This window comes from Globicephala melas, chromosome 19 (genome assembly GCF_963455315.2).
Source record: "Globicephala melas chromosome 19, mGloMel1.2, whole genome shotgun sequence".
Taxonomy (NCBI): domain Eukaryota; kingdom Metazoa; phylum Chordata; class Mammalia; order Artiodactyla; family Delphinidae; genus Globicephala; species Globicephala melas.
Genome location: NC_083332.1, coordinates 3,371,168 through 3,398,984, shown reverse-complemented (window position 1 = coordinate 3,398,984; position 27,817 = coordinate 3,371,168). Strand labels below are relative to the sequence as shown.

Here is a 27,817-nt window from a genome sequence, read left to right as displayed (position 1 = left end):
CAGTGAGGAGACTACGGCATCCACTAGATTCCTTCCATCCCAAACAAAGAGAGTCCTGGGACATACAGCCAAATAGACACTGACTCAACTCCCTGATGGGGCCCCAAGAAGAACACCCCCCTCCGCCGCCCTCCTTTTCCACAGCTGTAGGCTCTATCCTTTCACTCTCACACTCCACACCAAGTCCCCTCCCCACTCCCATGACCTATCTCTTAGATACAACCAAGCCTTGGGATTCTAACGATGGGATCCTCAGTTATGATCATCTGGTTGACCCCCAGCCTGACAACCGTGTGACTTCTGGGTCTAAGGGAGGGGTGGGAGTGGCCTGTGGACAGCTCTGACCCGGTGCATCAGGGGTTTCTTTCGGCTGTGCCAATCTTCTGCCAGAAGCCCCACCAGGAGTATCAGAATCACAGCCCCAAGGCATATCCGGACCAGATTGCTCCTAGTGTAATACTGGAAGGCAAGACCTGGAGGAACAAGAGAGACAGGAGCAGATGATAAACGCCCATCTCCACAGGGGGCCCAAGTTCCATCTCCAGTCAGGGAACTAAGATCCCACATGCCGTGGGGCAACTAAGCCCACGTGTCACGACTACAGAGCCCACACGCCCTGGAGCCCGAGTGACACAACTAGAGAGAGAAACCCCGCACGCCACAACTAGAGAGAAGCCCTCGCACCACAGTGAAAGAACCCGCATGCCTCAACAAAGACCCCGCGTGCCGCAGCTAAGACCTGACGCAACCAAAAAAAAAAAGAAAGAAAATAAATAAGTAAATAATCAATTTTTTAAAAAAGATCTCACATGCAGCACGGTGCAGCAAAACAAAAAAGCCCTTCTCCAAGACCCACATGCATATTGGGTTTCTCACAGCCGTATCCCTCATCTGAGACTCTGTCACTCCTGGCTAGCTAGGATGCCAGTCTCCTTTCTGGAAGGCTCCTCTCCTCCTCACCAAGGGTTAGGATTAGATAAGCCCAATTGTCTAAGTATCACCTCTTCCATACACCCCCTCGCAGGCCTCTGATACAGCCTCACCCCACACACAGACACTACCTGGTTATTCGGCTAATCGTGGATCAGGAGACGGTTGTAACGGGTGGGGAGAGAGATGAAACTTATCTTTCTTTCTCTGACCTTTGAGAAGGTCACCTTCACACCTGATCCCTGCCCAGTTCGGAGCTCCACACACTAACAGTCCCCCTCCACTTCATACTTTACACACCAGAACCCAACATCACAGAGCTGCAGCTCCTGTGTAGGGAAAGCAGCCAGCTTTGGGTAAAGACATGGGACGGGGAAAGGAAGTTGGTCCAGAGAAGGACACTTGCTCACCAGTTGGAGGGTCTGACTCCTTTGGAAGGATGGTGATATTCCTAGAAGTTTCTGGGAAACAAAAAGGATAAGTGTAAAGGGGTGGAACCATCTCTTCTCCTACCCCTGCTTCTACCGCTAACCTGAACACATGCACTTGGGAGCTGGAATTCCAGGGTTATAAGAAGAGCATGAACTGTAGAGTCAGCGTGTTCCAATGTGAACCCCAGACCCATCACTTATCAGATGCAGCGTCTCGGGCAAATGACTTCACATGTATGAGTCAGTTTTCCTATCTGTCCTGAGAGTGACTGGGAACCCAGAAAGGTTTTGAACAGAGGGTGAAGAGGAATCTCATCAGGGTCTTAGAAAGACCCTGCTGGCATCAGGAACCTAAAAAAAGCTAGAGCTGTGTGGACGCAGTGGAGATATCTAACCTGTTCTCTGGGGATCTGTCAAAGGTTTTCCATCTTGGGGGAAATGGAGACTTTTTTCTGGGGAAGCCAAGGGCAAAGAGAATGGCAACATAAAGGAAGCATATTTGCATTGGACTGGAGGAATAAGAAAAATGTACTGTGTCCAGGTAACTATGATCTATTTGGGGCTGAAGCATGGGCTCTGCCTGGAAGCAGTGGGAACGAGATTACACACATGGATCAGAGCCAAGTCAGAAGAGCAATGTGTAGGGACGAGCAATGGCCTTCCCATGATAGCCTTGGTGCCGCCATCTTGGAAAGAGCCACATTACCCAGAACACTCTGCTGCCCCCAAGCTCACAGCCCATCTCCATCCCATCCTCATCTTCAAACCCAGGACTTTCCTGGGAAGAATCAGGTGGTTTGAGAAGCAGATTAAAAGCCTACAGCCTGACACAGACGTAGAGAACAAATGTATGGACGCCAAGGTGGGAAGCGGGGGTGGGGTGCGATGAATTGGGAGAGGGGGATTGACATCTATATACTACTGATACTATGTATAAAATAGATCACTAATGAGAACCTACTGTAGAGCACAGGGAACTCTACTCAGTGCTCTGTGGTGACCTAAATGGGAAGGAAATCCAAAAAAGAGGGGATTATACGTATATGTATAGCTGATTCACTTTTCTGTACAGTAGAAACACAACATGGTAAAATTTTTAAAAATTTAAAAAAAAAAAAGCCTACAGCCTGAGCTGATGGAAGAGAGCCCAATCCTCCAACTCCTTTCTGCTGAGCAGTGAGCGCCTGGCTACTCACCAGTGGTGGCAACTTCGTTCACGAGCGAGTGGTTCAGTTTCTTGGAGGCTTCTGAGAATTCTAGGCAAGAAGATTATAAGGAACTGGGCAATGCCAGGTTTGCCCAGTAAGTCCCTACTCTCCATACCCCTTCTCAGATACCCAGTCTCCCTGGAACCCATTTCTCTAACACACACTGCCCAGACACAGAGGAAAGACAAACTCAAAAAGCCCAAAATGGCTTAATAAGAAATGAGGTGTCAGGGGTCATTTCGAGATGTCACAGCCTAGCGTACTATTTCTTTCTTTCTTTTTTTTAAATTTATTTTATGTATTTATTTTTGGCTGCACTGGGTCTTTGTTGCTATGGGCGGGCTCTCTCTAGCTGCGGCGAGCGGGGACTACCCTTCGTTGCTGTGCGCGGGCTTCTCATTGCGGGGGCTTCTCTTGTTGTGGAGCACGAGCTCTAGAGCGCAGGCTCAGCAGTTGTGGCGCACGGGCTTAGTTGCTCCGCGGCATGTGAGATCTTCCCGGACCAGGGCTCGAACCCATGTTCCCTGCATTGGCAGGTGGATTCTTAACCACTGCGCCACCAGGGAAGACCTAGCGTACTATTTCTTAAGACACAGGCTGACATCCGATACCGCCGGAAGCAGCTGAGATGCCATGAAAATTGGGAAGACCATGGCTCACACAAAAGATAGTGCAGTGGTTCTCAAAGGAGCATCCCCAGACCAGCAGCAGCAGCATCCCCTGGGAACTTGAAAATTATTGGACCCCACCCCAGACCCTCTGAATCAGAAACTCTACGGGTCTAGGAATCTGTCCTGTATAAGCTCTCTAGGTGATTCTCAAGCCCACTACAGTTTGAGAACCACTGATCAATGGAATCAGAGACTCAGAACTGGAGCCCAGGAATCTACAATTTTACAAGCCACCCTGCTTATTCTTCTACAGGTTAGACATCATAAACCATCCCCGAAAGGCTGGAGAGAGGTGGGGATGTGGCACAGGACAGTCATATCTATACATTTATTATACCTTCTTTACAAGCAGAAATAAGGAATTTTTAAAATAAAGCAAATCTGTGAAAGAGGCAAATGAAATAAACTGAGAAATCTAGACAAAGAGGAGAAAGAAAAGGGGGTCCATGTGCCTTATACCACGGAAACCAGGGTGAATCCTCCGGAACTTACCTGTCACAGAGGAAGGTGGTTCTGTAGGCAACCAGCTGGGGGTAAAAGAGGTCCCTGAGAAATCAGAAAAAGAAAAGAGAGAGAATTCTGTGCTCTGTTAGGTATGGAGCCTGAGCAAACCCAGTTTCCTCACCTGGAAAATAAAAATAAAGACGCTTCCATCATTGGACTGTTGTGGGTGTTAAATAGCATTTGAAAGGCACACCTAGCACATTCTGGGGCTGATTAATGACACTCCCTGCAGCTGCCTTCCCTGCTTTTCGAAGCTCAGTGCTTTCCTTTCTTCTGGATCTCTGTGACCTGCCGTCTTACTTATCTGCCTTCCCTGGGAACAAACCGGGCTCTTGCCTCCTGGGAAGCAGATGAGGAGACAGAAACTATGGGATACATCTGGGGAAGACAGGCATCCCATGTGGGGAGAAAAGGGAACTGCCTACGGAATAAAACACAGCCCCGCTTTCCCCTCCCACCACCCTCGCTGCTTGCTTCTGGGTTTTTTTTTTTTTTTTTACCTAGACAAGTCACAAGGCATTATTCATAGTATTAAAAGTTCTTTTTTTTACATCTTTATTGGAGTATAATTGCTTTACAATGGTGTGCTAGTTTCTGCTTTATAACAAAGTGAATCAGTTATACATATACATATGTTCCCATATCTTTTCCCTCTTGCGTCTCCCTCCCTCCCACCCTCCCTATCCCCTCTAGGTGGTCACAAAGCACAGAGCTGATCTCCCTGTGCTATGCGGCTGCTTCCCACTAGCTATCTATTTTACGTTTGGTAGTGTATATATGTCCATGCCACTCTCTCACTTTATCCCAGCTTACCCTTCCCCCTCCCATATCCTCAAGTCCATTCTCTAGTAGGTCTGTGTCTTTATTCCTGTCTTACCCCTAGGTTTTTCATGACATTTCTTTCCCTTAAATTCCATATATATGTGTTAGCATACGGTATTTGTCTTTCTCTTTCTGACTTACTTCACTCTGTATGACAGATTCTAGGTCCATCCACCTCATTACAAATACCTCAATTTCGTTTCTTTTTATGGCTGAGTAATATTCCATTGTATATATGTGCCACATCTTCTTTATCCATTCATCTGTCGATGGACACTTAAGTTGTTTCCATCTCCTGGCTATTGTAAATATAGCTGCAATGAACATTTTTTTCTTGGGAATTCCCTGGCGGTCCAGAGGTTAGGACTCCATGCTTTCACTGCTGAGGGCATGGGTTCAATCCCTGGTTGGGGAACTAAGATCCCACAAGCTGCACAGAATGACCAAAAAATTTTAAAAAATAAAATTTAGGGCTTCCCTGGTGGCGCAGTGGTTAGGAGTCCGCCTGCCGATGCAGGGGACGCGGGTTCGTGTCCCGGTCCGGGAAGATCCCACATGCCACGGAGCGGCTGGGCCCGTGAGCCATGGCCGCTGAGCCTGCGCGTCTGGAGCCTGTGCTCCGCAACGGGAGAGGCCACAACAGTGAGAGGCCCGTGTACCGCAAAAATAAATAAATAACTAAAATTTATTTTTCTTAGTGTGTATACCCAGAATAATGGCCTCCCAAATATGACAGTATCCTAATCCCCAGAACCGGTGACTATGGTACCTTCCATGGCAAAAGGGACTTTGCAGATATGATTCAGAATCTTGGGCTGATTCGCAGCAACATGGATGGATCTAGAGATTGTCATACTGAGCGAAGTAAGCAGGACAGAGAAAGACAAACATCACAAGATATCGCTCATATGTGGAATCTTAAAAAAAGGGTACAAAAGAACTTATTTACAAAACAGAAATAGAGTCACAGACATAGAACACAAACTTATGGTTACCGGGGGAAAGCGGGGGAGGGACAAATTGGGAGACTGGGATCGATGCCTACACCCTACTATGTAGAAAACAGACAACTAATAAGGACCTACTGTATAGCACAGGGAACTCTGCTCAATACTCTGTAATGTATGGGAAAAGAATCTTAAAAAGAGTGGATATACGTATATGTATACCTGAATCTCTTTGTCATACACCTGAAACAAACACAACATTGTTAATCAACTATACTCCAATATAAAATATAAAAAAAAATTTTAAATAAAAATAAGGGACCTCCCTGGTGGTCCAGTGGTTAAGACTCCACACTCCCAATGCAGGGGGCGCAGATTCGATCCCTGCTCGGAGAACTAAGATCCCACACGCTGCATGGCCCGGCCTAAAAATAAATAAATTAATTAATAAAATAAAGTAGGGAATTCCCTGGTGGTCCAGGGGTCCGTGTATCCACTGCAGGGGGCACAGGTTTGATCCCTGGTCGGGGAATTAAAGCTCCCGCATGCCACGCGGTACGGCCAAAAAAAAAAAAAAGGAAAAAGGAAGAAACAAAATTTTAAAAAATAAAAATAAAATAAATGAAAAGACTGCATATATGTATATGTATAACTGATTCACTTTGCCGTACACCTGAAACTAACACAACATTGTAAATCAACTATACTTCAATAAAATATTTTTTAAAAAGAATCTTGGGCTGGGGAGATTACCCTGGACTACCTGGGTGGGGCCAATCACAAGGGTCCTTAAAAGCATAAGAGAGAGGCAGGAAGGAGGAAGAGTCAGAGATAGATTAGAAGATGCTATGATGCTGACTTTGATGATGGAGCAATGGACCATGGAAGCCAAGAGATGTAGGCACCTCTAGAAGCTGGAAGAGGCACCAGAAACCTCCCCTTGAGCCTCCAGAAAGAAGGCTGGCTGACACCTTTGTTTTATCCCCGCAGGACCCCTTTTTTTTCTTTTTCCCCCCCCCGCAGGACCCCTTTTTGACCTCTGACCTCCAGAACTGTAAGGTAATAAAGTTGTGATATTTTAAACCAGTGAATCCATGGTGATTTGTTACAGCAGCACTCAGACACTCATACACCCTCCAAAGCCTCTGTCTTCTCCTGCCCTCCCACTTTCTTCATGCCTATTGCTCCCTCCCCTTGGAGCTTCCACCAGGGCCTGTGAAGGCTGGGGGAAAAGGTTTGGTCTGCACCCCTAACCTGTGACCACGAGCTCCAGGGGGTCGCTGGGGGCCGACCACAGGTATGGAGATCTGCTGGAAAAGCTGTAGCACTGGTAGGTCCCACTGTGGGCAGCAGTCACCGTGGTGATGGGAAAATCAGCCTGGTACCACCTTTCAGGTGTCTTGTAGGGCCCAGTGTCCCCCTCCTTGTACAGAGCAAATTGGTCAAAACCATACTGGCTGTGACACCGTAGAGTTACGTCCGCTCCTGGGGCCACTGCCGTGCTGGGCTGGGCTGAGAGCGAGGGCTTGGTGAAAACTCCTGGGAGAGAAGAAAACTCTGGTATTAAAGATGGTGGCCCCTGTGGAAAACAGTATGGAGGTTCCTTAGAAAACTAAAACTAGAATTACTATATGATCCATCAATCCCACGCCTGGGCATATAGCCGGACAAAACTCTAATTCAAAAAGATACATGCACCCCTATGTTCATAGCAGCATTACTCACAATAGCCAAAGCATGGAAACAACCTAAATGTCCATCAACAGATGAATGGATAAAGAAGATGTGGTACATATATACAATGGAGTACTACTCAGCCATAAAAAGCGATGAAATAATGCCATTTGCAGCAACCTGGATGTAACTAGAGATTATCATACTAAGTGAAGTAAGTCAGAAAGAGAAAGACAAATACCATATGATATCACTTATATGTGGAATCTAAAATATGACACAAATGAACATATCTATGAAACAAAAACAGACTCACAGACATAGAGAACAGACTGGTGGTTGCCAAGGGGGAAGGGGCTAGGGGAGGGATGGAGTAGGAGGTTGAGGTGAGCAGATGTAAGCTTTTATATACAGAATGGATAAACAACAAGGTCCTACTGTATAGCACAGGGAACTGTATTCAATATCCTATGATAAACCATAATGGAAAAGAATATTTTAAAAAATAGAATATATATATATATAACCAAATCACTTTGCTGTACAGTAGAAATTAACACACCATTGTAAACCAACTATACTTCCATTAAAAAAATATTAAAACTGAAAATAAATAAATAAATAAAGATGGTGGCCAGTGTCTCAGCTGTGGGGATGGGAAGGTTCCCCCACCTCTTTACAGGCTAGGGAACTTTCCAGCTGTATCCAGCCTAGAGAAGCTACTCTTCCCACCACCAGCTCACAAAGTGGTTAAGGGAGCACGACAGGAGTGACATGACGGTACCCAGGCTCAAATCCTGGTTTTGCAGCTTAGGGGCTGGACGAATCTCCCCCTATATCTGTGCCTCCGTGCTCTCTACTATAAAACGGGAATGACTGGATGAAACAATATGTGTTAAGCATTTAACAGAATACGGAGTGCATAGCAAGCACCCAAAATATAATGGTAGTAACAAGCTAGCTTAACCTGATACTATACCGTAAGCTTGTATTACAGTATACAATAGTTATATTGTAAACGTATTAGAGTGCCAGATTCCAGGTGCTGTTCCGAGACCATGCCATTTATCAATTCACTGAACCCTCACAAAGACCTATGCATTCACTCCTATAAATATCCCCACTTTATACATGAAACTAAAGTCCACAATGCTGAATCACTTGTCCGAGGTCACAAGATAGCATAAGTGGTGGAGCTGAAATTTGCAATCACGGAGGTTGGCTCCAGGCTGTCTGCTCCTAGAGGCGAACCTATCCTACTATGTAAGTTGATATTATTATTATCATCATGGAGCGTCACAAGCCACGCCTAGAAAGCCATACTCACAACAGCCAAAGTTGCCTGATAATTATGGCTCATTCTTTCATTCAACAATTTTTTCCTCTGAGCAACTATTATGTATTAGTCTCTAGAAATAAAAATCCCGTCAGGAAGAAAGAATAGCCAACAGCTAATAGATGAGTAGGGCTTCCCCGGTGGCGCAGTGGTTAAGAATCTGCCTGCCAATGCAGGAGACACGGGTTCCAGCCCTGGTCCGGGAAGATCCCACGTGCCACAGAGCAACTAAGCCTGTGCACCACAACTACTGAGCCTGTGCTCTAGAGCCCACGAGCCACAGCTACTGAGCCCACGTGCCACAACTACTGAAGCCCGCACGCCTAGAGCCCAGGCTCCGCAACAAGAGAACCCAGCGCACCAAGAAGCCCAGGCACCACAATGAAGAGTAGCCCCTGCTCGCGGCAACTCGAGAGCCCGTGCGCAGCAACGGTAGACCCAACACCGCCAAAAATAAATAAATAAAAATAAGTTAAGAAAAAAATAGATAAGTAAATGTGTGGCATACCAGATAACGATGAGTGCCATTTTAAATCGAGATGGAATTTTAAGTAGGGTGGTGAGGGAAATAATGAGAAGATAGTATTTGATGGGGGACTTCCCTAGCGGTGCAGGGGTTGAGACTCTGCACTTCCAGTGCAAGGGCACAGGTTTGATCCCTGGTGGGGGAGCTCAGATCCCCCATGCTGCGTGGTGAGGCCAATAAATAAACAAATAAATAAGCTATCTTCTTTTAAAAATAAAATTAAAAAAAGATAGTATTTGAGTCAGCCCCCAAGGCACACTGGTGGACCACTGTACCTCAAGTAGTCAGGAGTTAGGGTGAGGCAAGCTAGGCACTCTCTTCGGATGAAAAAAAAAAAAAAAACTTCAGTAATCAAGATAAATATTATTTTAATGCAAATTTTAAAATAAAAATGAATGCAAACACGTTTACAGGAAACAAAATATCAAGATTTTAAAAAAAGACAGAATCCACCTGTGCCCAGGGGAGCCATGTTGAAGTCTGAAACATGAACCTACCCTGCTATATAACTTGCTATTATTATCATCACAGAGGCTCCCAATCCACGCCTGGCACACAGTACTCACAACAGTGAAAGCTGCCTGATAATTGGAGGCAAAAGGCTCAAAACGTTCTTATGGCTTTTTACGGTTCATTTGTTCCACGTTATGAACATAGCTGCAAAAAGACTGAAAAGTTTAAAAGTAGGTTACTAAAACTTACATTATTTTAAGTTTAAATATTTTATTTATACAAAAAATAAACAGAATTCATTTTCATTTTACTCTCCTGGCTTTGATGGAAGCAAACTCAGTATTTTTTGAAGCCACTTCAGAAAATAATCATTTAAAAATGCATTAGCCAGAAAAGGATATGCTGAGAACATTTTATTCCATCGAAAAATAAATAAAAAGGCATAAACGTGGGACTTCCCTGGCGGTCCGGTGGTTAGGACTCCGTGCTCCCACTGCAGGGGGCACGGGCTGGCTCCCTAGTCAGGAAACTAAGCTCCCGCGTGCCGCACAGTGCAGCCAATAAAGAAACAAATTTATTTTTTCAATGCATAAATGTGGCTAGAGGGGTACGCATTTTTCCTCTTGTGTCAGGTCTGGATGTGGCTTGGAACGGCATTCCCGGAACTTGTCTTTACTTAAAATTGCGGTATTGTGTACATCGTGGATGTTTTTGCATTGATTTGGGTTTTGGGTTTTTTTTAAGATATTGCATTAACGTATTACTTATGTTGATTACTGAGTTTTTTGGCACCTAAATTTAGCACTTAAAGCCAATGCCTCGCTTGCCCCACCCTAAGCCCAACCCCTCTGGGACTCTGGATTGGGACTTCGGATTTACGGTCACCATAACCCCCACTGTCTGAGCCCAGAACTGAGGACCACAGCAGCCCTGCGGCTACAAATCCAGCCGCACCCCACGCCCAGTTACCAGTAGCAACCAGCTCCAGTTGGTTGCTGGGGGGAGACCAGCTGGTCCCGCTCTGATAGGAGCAGCGGTAGCGTCCGACGAAGCGTTGTTCCATGGCCGAGATGGAGAGCTCCGCCTGGTCCAAATACTTCCGGGATATCAGTTCCTCCAGGCGGTACAAGTCCGCGCCTGGAGGGCCCTGACAGCTGATGGTCACCGGCTTCCCCAGGGGCACAAGGGAGCCGGGCCGGGCCTGGAGGGAGGGCTTGGGCAGCAGGCCTGGAAGGGAAGCAGAGTCTAGCAGAGGTCAGCTTCCAACAGAGCCTCCTCCTGGGCTCTCCCACCCGCTTCTGCCCTCTCGCTGGCTGCACCCAGAAGAGGGATCTGGACTCACCTTTCTGAGCCTGTATCACCTGGCCCAGACACAGCCCTGAGGAAAGAAGCAAAGGGTCAGTCACCAGGACCTCAGCATGAATCCACACTTCCTGCGTGCTGGGCACCGGGATGAGAAACTTGCATGCACTGGCTTTCTTTTTTTAAAATTTTTATTTTATGTTGGGGTATAGTTGATTAACAACGTGTTAGTTTCAGGTGTTCGCTTTCTTTTGTCATAATTTTTTTTCAAAGACACACATGCACGTAATTGAAGTGAAAGAAGCCAGCCAGAAAAGGCCATGATTGTATGATTCCATTTCTATGAAACATCCAGAATGGATCAATCCGTCCAGAGACAGTAGATGGGGGAGGGGGGTGGCGGGTACCGGGAGGAGCGGGGATTGGGGAGTGATTGTAACGGGTATGAGGTTTCCTTTTGGAGTGGTGAAAAGGCCTTGGAACTAGAGAGACGTGTTGGTTGCACAACATTGTGCGTGGACTGCATGTCATCAATGGTAAATTTTATGTGAAGTGTATTATTTTACCACAATTTTAAAAAAGCTGAACAGGGATTCCTTGCCGCAACCCCCAGCTCCCTGCAGTACACTTCCCCATTCACACGGCTGGAAAGAGAAGGGAGCTGTGTGCTGGAAGGGGCTCTCACTTTTTTCCAGTTTCACAGAGATGTAATTGACATGTAACATGGTGTACCTGTAACAGTGTTGATTTGAGACATTTTTCTGTTGCAGGATGGTTACCACCATAGTACTAGCTGACACCTCTAGCCGGACACATAGTTGCTATTTCTTTTTAGTGGTGAGAACACTGAAGATCTAGTCTCTTAGCAACTTTCAAGTATATATTACAGTATTATTAGCTATAATCACCATGCCATATATTAGATCCCGATGTGGTGTCTTGCATTAAATCATTTGTCAAGAGCTCTCAGGGTGCATTGATACTGGATTCCTCCCTATTTTATGCTTTTGGGTTAAATCAATATTCTCCCTATTTTGTGCTTTTGGGTTAAGTCATTATTATGACTGTGCAAATATTATTCACACCTGAGCACTATAATGTACCTACATACTATTTTTCTATTTATTTTCCCTAGGATCAATAATTGTATGTTTTATTTCCATCCACATAGTGTTCCTTGAACCTATATCTAATGCTTTTCACAATTTTCAATAGCCTTTCCATGTAACTTTACACATCTATCAAACTGCATCATCTATACATTCCACTTTTATCCTTGGAGGTGCCTTCCCCCCATTTTCTCTTCTAACTGAACTAATTCTTCTCTAGGTTGAAAAACTGCCCTTTTTCTCTCAAACTAAGACTCTTTTTTTTTTTTTAACCGTTTTGCTGAGTTAGTAGCATTAACAATTTAAGTCTCCCTAGGGTTGCCAGATTTAGCAAATAAAAACATGGGACTCCCAGTGAAATTTGAATTTCAGGTAAACAACAATTAATATACAGCATATATTGCAGAGTAGGTCCCGTGAGGCCCACGACCAGGTAGATTCAAACACTAGCAGCATATTTTCATGGTAAAGAATGTGGATTTGGTGCAAACATTCCTTAGTTTGTATTCGAGCCATAGCTGTGTGACCTTAGACAAGTTACTTCATCCTTCCGGGCCTCAGTTTTCTCACCTGTAAAATGGGAATAATCGTAGGCCCTACTTCATCAGGCTGTTATGGGGATTAAATGAGTGAGTGTCCGTTCAAAAACACAGAATAATGTATCTGTAAGTGCTACATGAGTGTCTTTAAAGAACGAATAAGTGAATGAGAGGCAGTTTGTGTTCATAGTATACACGCTTATCCCCAGTAACACCAACTCTGTTTCCTTCCTTCTTAGCCGCTTGGAGCCTCTGTCCTTTTAGCGATAAAGTGCTTCTGAAGAAATAAGGAAATAATGCACACACGTGCCCAGAATAAAGCTTGATACGGAGAAGGCAGTAAAAACGCATCTGAGCCCACCCCCAGTCCTGTTAAGGGGGACTCTTACTAGAGCCTTAGTGAGGTTAATTGACAAACAGAAATCTTATGTATCTAAGGTTTACAGCATGATGACTTGTGAAATAATTACCACAATCAAGCTAATTAACACATCCATCACCTCACGTAATTATCTTTTTTTTTTGGTGAGAAATTTAAATGTACTCTCTTAGCAAATTTCGAGTATATGCTACAGTATTATTAGCTATGATTATCATTCTATAATTTGGATCTCCAGAAGTTCTTCATCTTATAGCTGGAAGTTTGTACCCTTTGACCAACATCTACCTCCCCATTTCCCCCACCCCCATGCCCCGGCCCCTGGCATCTACCAACCTACTCTCCGCTTTTGTGGGTTTTTGAGATTCCATGTATAAGTAAGATCCTGCAGTATTTGTTTTTCTCTATCTGGATTATATCACTCAGCATAGTACCCTCAAGGTCCGTCCACGTTGTCACAAATGGCAGAATTGTTTGCACCAGTACCATGAGGGATACTGACAAGCTAAATCTGTAATCTAGCCCTGATACCAAATCCACATTAAACAAAATTAAAAATTAAAACATAACAAGGACCAATTGTATAGCACAGGGAACTCTCCTCAATACTCCATACTGGCCTGTATGTGGAAAGAATCTTAAAAAAGGTGGATATATTCATATGTATAGCTGATTCACTTTGCTGTACGTCTGAAACTAACACAACATTGTAAATCAACTATACTCCAATAAAAATTAACAACAGGGCTTCCCTGGTGGCGCAGTGGTTGAGAGTCCGCCTGCCGATGCAGGGGACGCGGGTTCGTGCCCCGGTCCGGGAAGATCCCACATGCCGCGGAGCGGCTGGGCCCGTGAGCCATGGCCGCCGAGCCTGTGCGTCCGGAGCCTGTGCTCCGCAACAGGAGAGGCCGCGACGGTGAGAGGTCCGCGTACCGCAAAAAAAAAAAAAAATTAACAACAAAAAAAAGCGAAGAGCCAAGGAAATGTTTAAATACTGTGGAATAATATTCAGCTATTTAAAAGAATAAATTAAAAATTATACATGTCTACTGCTATGTGTCAAAAAGTAAGCTGCAGAACGTGTACCATATGTTCTTATTTTTATAAGAAAAAACTCTATGTACGTATGTGTACACATTTGTACTAAAAAATTAAGATAAATGTAGAAGGATAAACAAGTATTGGCTACTGTTGGTGACTTAAGGGGGGCTTAGAACAGAATTTATTGTTTTCTTATATGTTCTCTTACAACTTGTAAAAAGAAGCATAAACTTTTATAAAGAATCTAATAACAGTTTAATAAAAAAACACACAACAAGGACCTACTCTATAGCACAGGGAACTATACTCAATATTTTGTAATAACCTATAAGAAAAAGAATCTGAATAAGAACATATATATGTATATATCTCAGTCACTGTGCTGTACACCTGAAACTAACACCACATTGTGAATCAACTATATTTTAATTAATTAATTAAAATTAAAACAGCATGGAGTAGTGGGAACGTTGCAGTCAACACTGGGAAACCTGTATTTATTTTTTAACTCAGCCATGAATAAACTAGAGTAATTCAGACAAACACCATCTCCCAGTTTTCCCACCCAAAAAATAAATGCGGTGACCCTTGGTCACCTCCTGCCCTGAAAATTTTCTCTTGCCTCTTGTACTGATGCAATTTTTAAAAAATTCTTTGTCTCATAGCCCACTGCCTATCCCTCAGCATTTTGCAGATTGACTCACCAAGACAGAAGAAAGCAGCCATGGTTGGGGACATGGTTCCTCGGCCGGTCCTGAGCTGTATAGCCCGGGAGGGAAGCCCTGGGTGCGGGCTGGAGCAGAGATACAGGATGTGATGGGAATGAAGAATGCTCTCCTCCCTTCCCCCATCGGCCTGGCTTTTCCTAATTGAGAATCATCAAGCTGGAGGCGTCCCCTCAGTAGAATGACTTGCACACAAGCTCCAAGGAGCCTGGCTTATCTCCCGTCACCAGCCCAGTGTCCCAGCAGGTCTGCCTAGTGAGGCATCGTCTGCGTTCTGATACTCCCAGAAGCTCCCTGGCATTCATTAGGGACATGCAAGTCAAAACCACAATGAGATATCACTTCACACCCATGAGGATGGCTCTATCAAAAAGACAGATATTAACAAATGTTGGTGAGGAAATGGAGAAGTTGGAGTCCTCATGCTTTGCTGGTAGGTGTATAAAATGGTGCCTCCGCTGTGGACATTTCCTCAAAACGTCCAGCAGTGAATGCTTCAGCAACTCCACTTCCGGGTATACACCCAAAAGAACTGACAGCAGGAACCTGAACAGATATTTGTATACCTGTGTTCACAGCAGCATTATTCACAATCGCCAAAACATGGAAACAATGCAAATGTCCATTGATGGAAGGATCAATAAACTGTGGTGTACACATACCACAGTGGAACATTGTTCAGCCTTTAAAAGGAACGAAATTCTGACACAGGCTACGACCTGGATGAACCTTTATTAGGCTAAGTGAAATAATCCAGACCCAAAAGACCACACATTATACGATCCCATTTATATGAAATATCCGGAACAGGCAAATTCATAGAGACAGAAAGGGCTCTGACGTTATCAGGGGCTGCGGGAAGGGAGAATGGGAAGTTACAGCACCATTTTAGACCTCTACCGGGGTAAAATGCATGGAAACTTTGGTAAGTGTTTTGAGCAAGGTGCTGACACAGAATACTAGCTGACGGGTCTCTGTGATAGCGTGGTTTCAGGGAACTTCTCTTTGGAGCGGTGATGTTTTGAGGGCATGCCTGATGGTAAGAAATATTCATAGAGGAAAGGCAGCACGTTCAGCCTGCCCTAAAGTCTTGATGACATAAAGAGCTTGGCATTTTCATGTAAGCAGAAAATGAGTGGTGTAGCTGGACTTAAGTGAGCAGAAAACTAAGACTGAAGCGATTAAAAGGGTCAGATCAGGATGGCCCAACTTTCGCAGGTGATTCTTTTCCTTTTAATTATCTTTTATTTCTCTTAGTTGAAGGATAGTTAATTTACAATGTTGTATTAGCTTCACTTGTACACACAGCAATTGTTATACATACATACATATACACGTGTATTCTTACATGTATAAATACATGTATGTATGTATATATATGTAGGTATGTATATTCCTTTTCATATTCTTTTCCCTTATAGGTTATTACAAGATATTGAGTATAGTTCCCTGTGCTGTACAGTAGATCCTACCTATTTTATATATAAGTAGTGTGTATCTATTAACCCCAAACTCTTATCTCCCACCACCACCCGCTACTCCCTTTGGTAACCATGAGTTTTGTTTTCTCTGAGTCTATTTCTGTTTTGTTAATGAGTTCATTTGGACCAGGTGACTCTGCTGGAGTAGGGGAGGTCTGTCCTGTGTATTAATAGGGCTAGCAGCATCCCTGGTCTCCATCCACTAGATGTCACTAGCGCTATGCCCCCTCCAGCTGTGACAAGCGAAAACGTCTCCAGACATTGCCGGATGTCCCCTGGGGGGTGCAGAATCACCCCCAGTTGAGAACCGTTGGGTTACATCATTCAGGGACTTAGAGGGCAAGATAAATTTGGATGCACAGATATCCCTTTATAATACTCCTCACTTTTCAAGCATTCCGTCATTTGATCCTCATGCAAGCCTGAGAAACGGGTTCTGCTTTAGTCCCATTCTGGTGAGAAAACTTGAGCTTAGAAGAAAATGTGCTTTTTTAGGTGAAGCTTGGGTGCTGGGAGCCAAATAAATCATTTTCCTCTGGTTTAGCACATGTTCACATGGATCTAGGCAGAGTCTCTCCCTTGTTCACTTTACGTATGCCCTTTAGTTCTCATTTCTTTTCTCCATCTCCAAGGAACAACTCTACAATATCTCATGTGAATTAGTTCATTTCTGCAAACCGTGATTTCGTACCGTGCAAAATGTATACTGTATTGTAAATTGTGCAATGCCGTGGAAGTCATTCGTCTTTCCATTGCCCACAGAGATTTCATAGATCTGTAGAATACTGATTTGCTTCCGACACATTTATCCCTCCACTGTCCCAGTAACAGACAGCCACATCATATCCAAATATCTCCAAGATAAACAATTCTGAGCTAAATATCATTCTACATGTGCCTCTGTGGACATACGTGAAATGTCCTTGAAACATGCACCCAACAGCAAACGCCAGCTCTTAAGTGTATCTTTCATTTACTTACTGCCAAACTGAACTCTGCATTCGCCGCACCAGTTTCCTCCCCCCAACAGTGCAACAGGACCCCCATACCTCCCCAATACCCCCAACATGTGGGGCTACCCAGTTTGGGACTGACAGGTACCCACTGCTGTATTTAAAATGGATAACCAACAAGGACCTATGTACCGCACAGGGAACTCTGCTCAGTACTCTGTAACAACCTAAATAGGAAAAGAATTTGAAAAAGAATAGATACATGTCTGTGTATAACCGAATCACTTTGCTGTACGCCTGAAACTAACACAACATCGTTAATCAACTGTACTCCAATATAAAATAAAAAGTTTTTAAAAATGTGGGATTACCCAGCCTTCTAATCTTTGCCAGTCCGATGGTATATTAGCTTCCTAGGGCTGCCATAACAAAGTATCACAAACTGAGTTGCTTAAACAATAGAAATTTATTGTGCCATGGTTCTGGAATGTAGAAGTCTGAGATCAAGATACTGGCAGATTTCCTTCTGAGAACTGCGGAGTAGAGGTCGGGGCAGAGTGGGGGGACTTGGTGCGTGCCTCTCTCCTAGCTTCTAGCGACTTGCTGGCAATCTTTGGTGTCCCTTGTCTTATATTTTTTAATTTTTATCTTTTTATTAATTTTTAATGGAAGTATAGTTGATTGAAGATGTGTTAGTTTCTGGTGTACAGCAAAATGACTCTGTTATACATTCTTTTTTTTATATATTATTTTATTTATTTTTGGCTGTGTTGGGTCTTCGTTGCTGCGCGCAGGCTTTCTCTAGTTGCGGTGCGTGTTTCTCACTGTGGTGGTTTTTGTTGCAGAGCACAGGCTCTAGGCGCACGGGCTTCAGTAGTTGTGGCTCTCAGGCTCTGGAGCGCAGGCTCAGTAGTTGTGGTGCACAGGCTTAGTTGCTCTGCGGTATGTGGGACCTTCCTGGACCAGGGATCGAACCTATGTCCCCTGCCCTGGCGGGTGGATTCTAAACTACTGTGCCACCAGGGAAGTGCCTCGTACATATATTCTTTTTCATGTTCTTTTCCATTATGGATTATTACAGGATATTGAAGAGAATAATTTTTAAATGTGTACACGATCATTCAGCTAGTGGGTGCAGAAGAGAATGTGAACCCTAATTAGCCCATCTATTCTAGACTCTGAGCTCTTACTACTATGCTCTCCCACCAAATGTCACTCCCCAACATCGTCCACATTATTTTTCTCCCTGGGTCTACTTCCATCAATCAACACACATTCTCAATTCCCGTCTATTTCTTCTACTCTCCACTCCAAACCACTTGGCTGTATTTCACTGACCCTACCATTAACTTTCTTCTCTACTTCCTCTCATCAAAACTTATTGAACTATTATTATTATTATTTATTTATTTATTTTGCAGTATGTGGGCCTCTCACCGCTGTGGACTCTCCCGTCGCGGAGCACAGGCTCCAGATGCACAGGCCCAGCAGCCATGGCTCATGGGCCCAGCCGCCCCGCGACATGTGGGATCCTCCCGGACCGGGGCACGAACCCGTGTCCCCTGCATCGGCAGGCGGACTCTCAACCACTGCGCCACCAGGGAAGCCCCCTTATTGAATTATTTTTAATACCAACTCCAATTCCTCTCCTGTCATTCACATCTCTTTTTGATTTTGTTCTATTTTTTTTAACATCTTTATTGGAGTATAATCGCTTTACAATGGTTAGTTTCTGCTTTACAACAAAGTGAATCAGCTATACATGCATCCCCATATCTCCTCCCTCTTGCGTCTCCCTCCCACCCTCCCTATCCCACCCTTCTAGGTGATCACAAAGCACTGAGCTGATCTCCCTGTGCTATGTGGCTGCTTCCCTCTAGCTATCTATTTTACATTTGTTAGTGTATATATGTCCATGCCACTCTCTCACTTCGTCCCAGCTTACCCTTCCCCCTCCGCATGTCCTCAAGTCCATTCTCTACGTCTGCATCTTTATTCCTGTCCTGCCCCTGGGTTCTTCAGAACCTTTTTTTGTTGTTGTTAGATTCCATATATATGTGTTAGCATACGGTATTTGTTTTTCTCTTTCTGACTTACTTCACTCTGTATGACAGACTCCAGGTCCATCCACCTCATTACAAATAACTCAATTTCATTTCTTTTTATGGCTGAGTAATATTCCATTGTATATATGTGCCACATCTTCTTTATCCAGTCATCTGTCGATGGACACTTTGGTTGCTTCCACGTCCTGGCTATTGTAAATAGAGCTGCAATCAACATTGTGGTACATGACTCTTTGAATTATAGTTTTCTCAGGGTATATGCCCAGTAGTGGGATTGCTGGGTTGTATGGTAGTTCTATTTTTAGTTTTTTAAGGAACCTCCATACTGTTCTGTATAGTGGCTGTATCAATTTACATTCCCACCAACAGTGCAAGAGGGTTCCCTATTCTCCACACCCTCTCCACCATTTACTGTTTGTAGTTTTTTGAGTTTTTTTTGCAGTACGCGGGCCTCTCACTGTTGTGGCCTCTCCCGTTGTGGAGCACAGGCTCTGGACGCGCAGGTTCAGTGGCCATGGCTCACAGGCCCAGCCGCCCCGCGGCATGTGGGATCCTCCCGGACCAGGGCACGAACCCGTGTCCCCTGCATCGGCAGGCGGACTCTCAACCACTGCGCCACCAGGGAAGCCCTGTTTGTAGATTTTTTGATGATGGCCATTCTGAACAGTGTGAGGTGATATCTCATTGTAGTTTTGATTTGCATTTCTCTAATGATTAGTGATGTTGAGCATCCTTTCATGTGTTTGTTGGCAGTCTGTATATCTTCTTTGGAGAAATGTCTATTTAGTTCTTCTGTCCATTTTTGGATGGGGTTGTTTGTTTTTTTGATATTGAGCTGCATGAGCTGCTTGTAAATTTTGGAGATTAATCCTTTGTCAGTTGCTTCACTTGCAAATATTTTCTGCCATTCTGAGGGCTGTCTTTTTGTCTTGTTTACGTTTTCCTTTGCTGTGCAAAAGCTTTTAAGTTTGTGTTCTATTTATTTTAATTGCATAACTAAAGGGGGAAGTTCACCAAAACTAGGGAAAAACCGTAAATCCCCAGCCTAAACACCCTCTGCATCATTCCCTTCCCCAAGAGTAACCCTTCTGTAGTTGAATTATTGCAATTTGGTTCCTTTACAAAGAACATTTCCTTGTTTATTTTTTGCTGCTCCGAAGGCTTCAGCTCTCAGAAACTCCTAGAACGTTAGACTGAAACGCCATTAGGAACTGCCTCCTTGCCCAATTTTTTTGTCATGTGGCATGCAGGATCTTAGTTCCCCGACCAGGGATCCAACGCGTGCCCCCTGCAGTGGAAGTGCCAAGTCTTAACCACTGGACGCCAGGAAAGGCCCTCCTCCTTGCCCGATTTGACTTACTTCTTTTTATAAATTTATTTTATTTATTTATTTATTTTTGGCTGCGTTGGGTCTTTGTTTCTGCACACAAGCTTTCTCTAGTTGTGGCGAGTAGGGGGGCTACCCTTCCTTGCAGTGTGTGTGCTTCTCATTGCACTGGCTTCTCTTGTTGCAGAGCACGGGCTCTAGGCACGTGGGCTTCAGTAGTTATGGCACGTGGGCTCAGTAGTTGCAGCTCACAGGCTCTAGAGCGCAGGCTCAGTAGTTGTAGTGCACGGGTTTAGATGCTCCGTGGTATGTGGGCTCTTCCCTGACCAGGGCTCGAACCCAAGTCCCCTGCACTGGCAGGCGGATTCTTAACCACTGCGCCACCAGGGAAGCCCGACTCTTACTTCTTGGCTTCTCCTTGTATTTTGGTACCAGTGAGTTCTCCTTAAACATGCTTGGACAATTGTTCCTGCTCAGTGACCCAACTCATCCTTAATGCCTGCTCCCTCTTTGCTTTCTAAGGGCCAGATCATGTGATTTGCCTCTCTCAGTAGACCATGAGTTCCTTAAGACCAGAAGCTATGCCAAGTGAAGGGGAACTTGGAGTTTTTGTCCTATTTTTGCCATTGTTCTCTCTGACATTGATTTGAAATAAAAACCAATATGAAAAATAGAAGGAAAAAAAAAAAGACCAGAAGCTATATCTTACTAATATGTATATCATCAGCACAGGTCCAAAGAAAGAGTCAACTTCTGTGAACATTTGTTAAATAAGCAAATGAGTGGGTAACTACACAAGGAACCAGGAATCCGTTGAGAGATATGTGATGCGTCCCAGAATTTCTTTATGGTTGACAAGGCTTCTCTATTCTTGAGCCTTTGCGGGGGCTCCAAGATGATGAGTGGCGTGGGTACATGAGTAGGACAACTCACGAAGCCCCATTTTCCTTAAGGGGCACTTGAACCCTGGAGTCCACACAGCCAGTTCTGGCTCTGCTCTCTGGACAAGGTGAAGGTGGCATACACACAGGGCTATTTTATGGAATTCTCAGTGGTACAGGACGGAAGTGAATCCCCGCTCCCTGTAAGGGGGTCCTGGCGTAGCTGAGCAGGAGACTCAGAAGACTCCGGTGGGCCTTCCTCTGTGTGGACCTGCCCGCATGAAGATACACAGTGAGGGGAGAACACCTGGGGGAGGGAGCAGGGGAAGGAGGAAAGACTCACATGCATGTCCATTTGTCTGTTCTCCTTAGGCAGGATATCCACTGAGACATCATCTGCAAGAAAAGAGGAGAGGACAGGCTTCCAGGAAGAGCCTTCAGATTATCCAGTCTTGCCATCTATATTTCAGAGATGGATGACTGAAATCGGGGAAGGGCAGTGACATCACACCCAGTGAGGTTTGCCCCCAACCTTCTCGGCTTCTTCTAGGATGCCTTCTATCTTCCCCACCCTGGCTACCCCTACTTCTCACTCCTCTTACATTGATTTTCTTCCTGGAAGTCCATGTCTGGGCTGGAGCTAAGGGAAAGGAGATAGACGCATTCAGGTAGGTCTGAGAAATGAGACAGACACAGCATTCTCTATTGAGAGAGTCCAAATGTTCCTACCTGTTATCATTCACTTGGCCCTTGGTGTCATCCTCAGTGGCTCCTACAGAGAGTCAGTGATCAGAGTCCTGGTAGGGGACCCACAAAGCCCCTCCCCACACTCCTCCCAGGTTAACCCTTCCCCCTCCAGGACGTACTGTTTTTGGCTCGACACCAGCACAAGCAGAGGAGAAGGATAAGGAGGAAGAGGAAAGGTAGAATGCTGATGACTGAGGTCACAGTCACAGTGGGAAGGTAGTCATCTCCAGGAGGATTTAGGTAGACTTCAGGTAGATCTAGGAATTAGTAAACAGTGAAGATCTGTTATTGATCTCCTCTTGGATTAATTCATCCATTCAATAAATATTTATTGTGTGTCTTCCATATATGAGGCAAGTTATTGGATGTTTTGGAAACTGTAGTGAACCTACCCAATAACAGAGTCTAGACATGTGAACCAATACACAGAAGTTGCTACTCTTATTATATGATAAAACTATCTACCCTGCATTATAAGAGAGATTTCTTTGGGAGATGATCCCCGAAGGATAAGAAACACATAGATCTCCGAAGTGCAAGAAGAACTGCCTTCCAGGAAGAGGAAACAACATATGCAAACTCAGAGGTGAGAAGGAGTTTTGCGTGACCCACACACAGAAAGGACAAATGGTACATAATGTGAAAAATGGCTCTTGGTAAAGATAGAAACGTCAGGAGATATCAGCAAAGGTCCAAAACACTGGAAGCTGAGGAGAAGAGTCTGGATTTAAGTTTAAATGTAATAATGACCCACAAAGGGATTAACAAGCAGTGAGCTTGGAATTTTTTAAATTACTACATTTCTGGTGTGATAAATGGATTTAAGGGGCCAGGTGGAAAGTGGAGGGACAATTAGGGAACATGCTACAGGCAGCTACATGACAAATGATCATGTAATGACAATGTGGTGGTGATGAAAGAAAAAAGGGAATGGATTTGAGGAGTTTTTGAGGATAGAAATGATGAGCTTTGAGATTTAGAGATGCAGCAGATGGGCACTGAGAGCAAAAGAGGGGCATCATATATCATTCTCGATGAATTGATCATTGGAGAGGATGCATGGCATCTATTGAGATGGGAAGACCAATACAAGGAGGAGGTTCTGAGATGTGTTGGGAGTTCTGCCGAGATTCTCATTAGGTGTCTGAGCAGATGTCAAAGATTCCATTGGGTAAGAAATTCACGGGAGCATTTTTGACTGGAGTGAGTGATGAGTTTGATAGCCATCAGCAGATACTGGACAACTGAAGCAGATCATCTTTAATCTACCCATTTTAATCCAATGTTAGTCTTCCCTGTCAACTTAAGAACAAATATCATTGCTTGGCATGATAAAAACTCTCAGCAAAGTGGGCATAGAGGGAACATGTATACTTCAACATACAGACCATATAAGACAAACCTACAGCCAACATCATACTCAACAGTGAAAAGCCAAAAGCATTTCCTCTGAAGTCAGAAATAAAGACCCGGATGTCCATTCTCACCACCTTTATTCACATAGTATTGGAAGTCCTAGACACAGCAATCAGACAAGAAAAATAAGCAAAAGTCATTTGAATTGTAAAGGAGAAGTGAAGCTCCCTGTTTGCGGTTGACATGACACTATATATAAAAAAATATCCTAGACACCACCAAACTAATACTAGAGCTCATCAATGAACTTGGTAAAGTTGTAGGATATAAAATTAATATACAGAAATCTGCTGCATTTCTATACACTAACAACAAAACATCAGAAAGAGAAATTAAGGAAACAATCCCATTTACCATTACATCAAGAAGAATGAAATACCTAGGAATAAACCTACCTAAGGAGATAAAAGACCTGTACTCAGAAAACTATAAAACATTGATGAAAGAAATTGAAGATGACACAGAGACAAAGATACATCATGTCTATGGATTGGAAAAATTAACACTGTTAAAATAGCCATACTACCTGAGGCAATCCACAGATTCAATGCAATCCCTATTAAAATGCCAATGGCATTTTTCACAGAAATAGAACAAATAATTTAAAAATTCTTATGAAAACACAAAAGACCTCAAATAGTCAAAACAATCTTGAGAAAGAAGAATAGAGCTGGATTTATCACACGCCCCACTTCAGTCTATACTACAAAGCTACAATAATCAAAACAGTATGGTACTGGCATAAAAACAGACATATAGATCAATGGAACAGGACAGAAAGCCCAGAAATAAACCCACTTAATCTGCAACAAAGAAGGCAAGAACATACAATGAAGAAAAGACAGTCTTTTCAATAAGTGATGCTGGGAAAACCAGGCAGCTACATGTAAAAGAATGAAGTTACAACATTCTCTAACACCATATACAAAAATAAACTCAAAATGGATTAAAGACCTACATGTAAGCTTGGAAACCATAAAATTCCAAGAATAAAATATAGGCAGAACACTCTTTGACATAAATTGTAGCAATATTTTTTTAATCTATCTCCCTAAAGCAAAGGGAAAAAAACCAAAAATAAACAAATGGGACTTAATTAAACATAAAAGCTTTTGCACAGCAAAAGAAAACACTGACAAAATGAAAAGACAGGGATTTCCCTGGTGGTCCAGTGGTTAAGAATCTGCCTTCCAATGCAGGGGACTTGGGTTCGATCCCTGGTCGGGGAATTAAGATCCCGCATGCCGCGGGGCAACTAAGCCCTCATATCGCAACTACTGAGTCCGCGCACCACAACTAGAGAGCCCGCATGCCACAACTACAGAGCCCATGCGCTCTGGAGCCTGTGCACCACAACTGCACAGTCCACGTGTTCTGAAGCTTATGCACCACAACTAGAGAGAAGTCTGCATGCCACATCGAAGAGCCTGTGGGCCACAACAAGAGATCCTACGTGCCGCAACTAAGACCCGATGCAGCCAAAAATAAATAAATAAATAAAGATTTTTAAAAAATGAAAACACAACCTACTGAATAGGAGAAAATATATGCAAATGATACGACCAACAAGGAGTTAGTACCCAAAATATGTGAACAGCTTATACAAAGCACCAGCAAAAAACCCCAAACAACCTGATTTAAAATGAGCAGAAGAACTGAATAGACATTTTTCCAAAGAAGACACACAGATGGCCAACAGGCACATGAAAAGATGCTCAATATCATTAATCATCAGAGAAATGCAAATTAAAACCACAACGAGGGACTTCCCTGGTGGCGCAGTGGTTAAGAATCCGCCTGCTAATGCAGGGGACACTGGTTCGAGCCCTGGTCCGGGAAGATCCTACATGCCACGGAGCAACTAAGCCTGTGCACCACAACTACTGAGCCTGCGCTCTAGAACCCGTGAGCCACAGCTACTGAAGCCCACGTGCCTAGAGCCTGTGCTCCGCAACAAGGGAAGCCACTGCAGTGAGAAGCCCATGCACAGCAACAAAGAGAAGCCCTCGCTTGCCGCAAGTAGAGAAAGCCCACACACAGCAATGAAGACCCAACGCAGCCAAAAATAAATTAATTAATTAAAAAAAAAACACACACACACAACGAGACATTCTCTCACACCAGTCGGTATGGCTATCATCAAGAAGACCACAAATAACAAGTGTTGGCAAGGATGTGGAGAAAAGGGAACCCTCATACACTGCTGGTGGGAATGTAAACTGGAGCAGGCACTATGGAGAACAGTATGGAGACTTCTCAAAAAACTAAAAATAGAACTACCACTACTGGGTATACATTCGAAAAAAATGAAAACACAAATTCTAAAAGATACATGCACCCCAATGTTCACAGCAGTACTATTTACAATAGCCAAGACAGAATCAATCCTAATTGTCCATCAGTAAATGAATAGATAAAGAAGATGTGATATACAGGTATATACAATGGCATATTAATCATTAAAAAAAATCTTGCCGGTTTCCCTGGTGGCGCAGTGGTTGAGAGTCTGCCTGCCGATGCAGGGGACATGGGTTCGTGCCCTGGTCCGCGAGGATCCCACATGCCGCGGAGCGGCCGGGCCCGTGAGCCATGGCCGCTGAGCCTGCGCGTCCGGAGCCTGTGCTCCGCAACGGGAGAGGCCACAGCAGTGAGAGGCCCGCGTACCGGAAAAAAAAAAAAAAATCTTGCCATTTGTGACAACATGGGTGGATCTAGAGGGTATTCTGCTACGTGAAATAAGTCAGAGAAAAGACAAATACTATACGCTCTCACTTATATGCGGAATCTAAAGAACAAAACAAACAAAACAAACAAAACAAACAAAACGAAAAGAGAGTCACAGAACCAGAGAGAAATAAAAGGGTGGCTGCCAAAATAAGTGAAGGGGCTTAAGAAGTACAAACCTTAAGTCATCTAATGAATAAGTGACAGGGACGAAATATACAGCACAGGGACTGTGGTCAATAATAATGTGCCCTCGGCAATGGGAAAACCTCAATAAATGTTATCTAGCAATTGTTAACATTACACATTGACCCCTAATCTGAGCAAAATGTTGTTGTCTGAGCTTGACATGCATTGTATCTTAACTGACGCAACACCATTCTTCTTTTTTTTTTTTTTTTTGGCCATGCCCCCCGTGGCTTGTGGGATCTTAGTTCCCCAACCAGGGATTGAACCTGGGCCATGGCGGTGAAATCGCCAAGTCCTAACCACTGGACTCCCAGGGAACTCCCGTTATTTCATTTTAGAAAGAAGGAACTTGGGACCCAAATGCAGGAAACTGCTTGCAAAATGTCCCAGAACCAGTAAATGTTGAGGTTTTCATTTTAAATAACTTTTTTTTTTTTTTTAGTGGTACGCGGACCTCTCACTGCTGTGGCCTCTCCCGTTGCGGAGCACAGGCTCCAGACGCGCAGGCTCAGCGGCCATGGCTCACGGGCCCAGCCGCTCCGCGGCATGTGGGATCTTCCCGGACCGGGGCACGAACCCGCGTCCCCTGCATCGGCAGGCGGACTCTCAACCACTGCGCCACCAGGGAAGCCCGAGGTCTTCATTTTACTGCAAGTCTGCCTCCTGAGTAAGAGTACCTTCCTGTGAACAAACCTTCCATAGATGAGGGAGATGGAAGCAGTTGAGGTGATAGCAAATGGAAAGGACACACAACACACCCAATGGGTGATGGTCCCATACCCACAGGGGGGTCTGGTGCCCGTACAAATGTCCCCAGTTCTCTGTGTCTGCGTTGTGAATGTCGACCTCAACTGTGTTCCCTTTCTGCATTATTTGAAAACCTGGGCATTCCCTTCTTGACTCATCTGTGCTGATGGGGAATAGCAGGGGATCAGGAAGCTTTCCAGAGAAGGGGAGAGGTTTTCCACCAGAGATTGGCATAATGGTGAAGAATTAAAACATTAAAAACAAATAACACGACGAGTGGATGAAGAGATGGTGCAGGTTAAAGGCTGGGATGCTTTCAAGGCTACTCAAGCTCATCCCTCAGTCCACTCGGCCCATTTCAGAGTTCTCTAGGCAGAAAAGGGAGAAAACACTCACCCGTTTGTGCCCGAACCCTTTGATCCCAGCAAGACACTGAAACAGAGAAAGACTTGGTAAGAGATGTCTCCCGATAATACAGTGAGTGATTCCCAAACACCTGAGCTCAGGGCATCACGTCTAGACCAAACTGAAGAAAAGTGGCCCTATGGGTGATCTCTCTATAAGTCACTGACCCCAGGACTTCATAAAGGAAGAGTCCCACAAGAGGAACCCAGGTTATAAACCTCTTATCTACATCCTCTTCCCTCACCAGCCTCCCACACAATTTCCCTTGCCCCACTCACCAAGTC

General features: G+C 44.3%; 1 protein-coding gene across 1 annotated transcript; it reads right to left on the bottom strand.

Moving 5' to 3' along the window:
• Nucleotides 1-306: 306 nt before the first annotated feature.
• On the bottom strand, nucleotides 307-27,798 carry GP6 (glycoprotein VI platelet). The gene is made up of 11 exons (XM_030851359.2): nucleotides 27,525-27,798; nucleotides 22,172-22,309; nucleotides 21,649-22,077; nucleotides 14,577-14,665; nucleotides 10,845-10,880; nucleotides 10,472-10,729; nucleotides 6,768-7,052; nucleotides 3,733-3,786; nucleotides 2,558-2,617; nucleotides 1,341-1,391; nucleotides 307-473 (listed from the first exon to the last, which is right to left on the bottom strand). Exons 3-11 carry the CDS (start codon nucleotides 21,762-21,764, stop codon nucleotides 307-309), a joined length of 1,116 nt encoding a protein of 371 aa, XP_030707219.2. The 5' UTR covers nucleotides 21,765-22,077; nucleotides 22,172-22,309; nucleotides 27,525-27,798.
• Nucleotides 27,799-27,817: the final 19 nt, after the last annotated feature.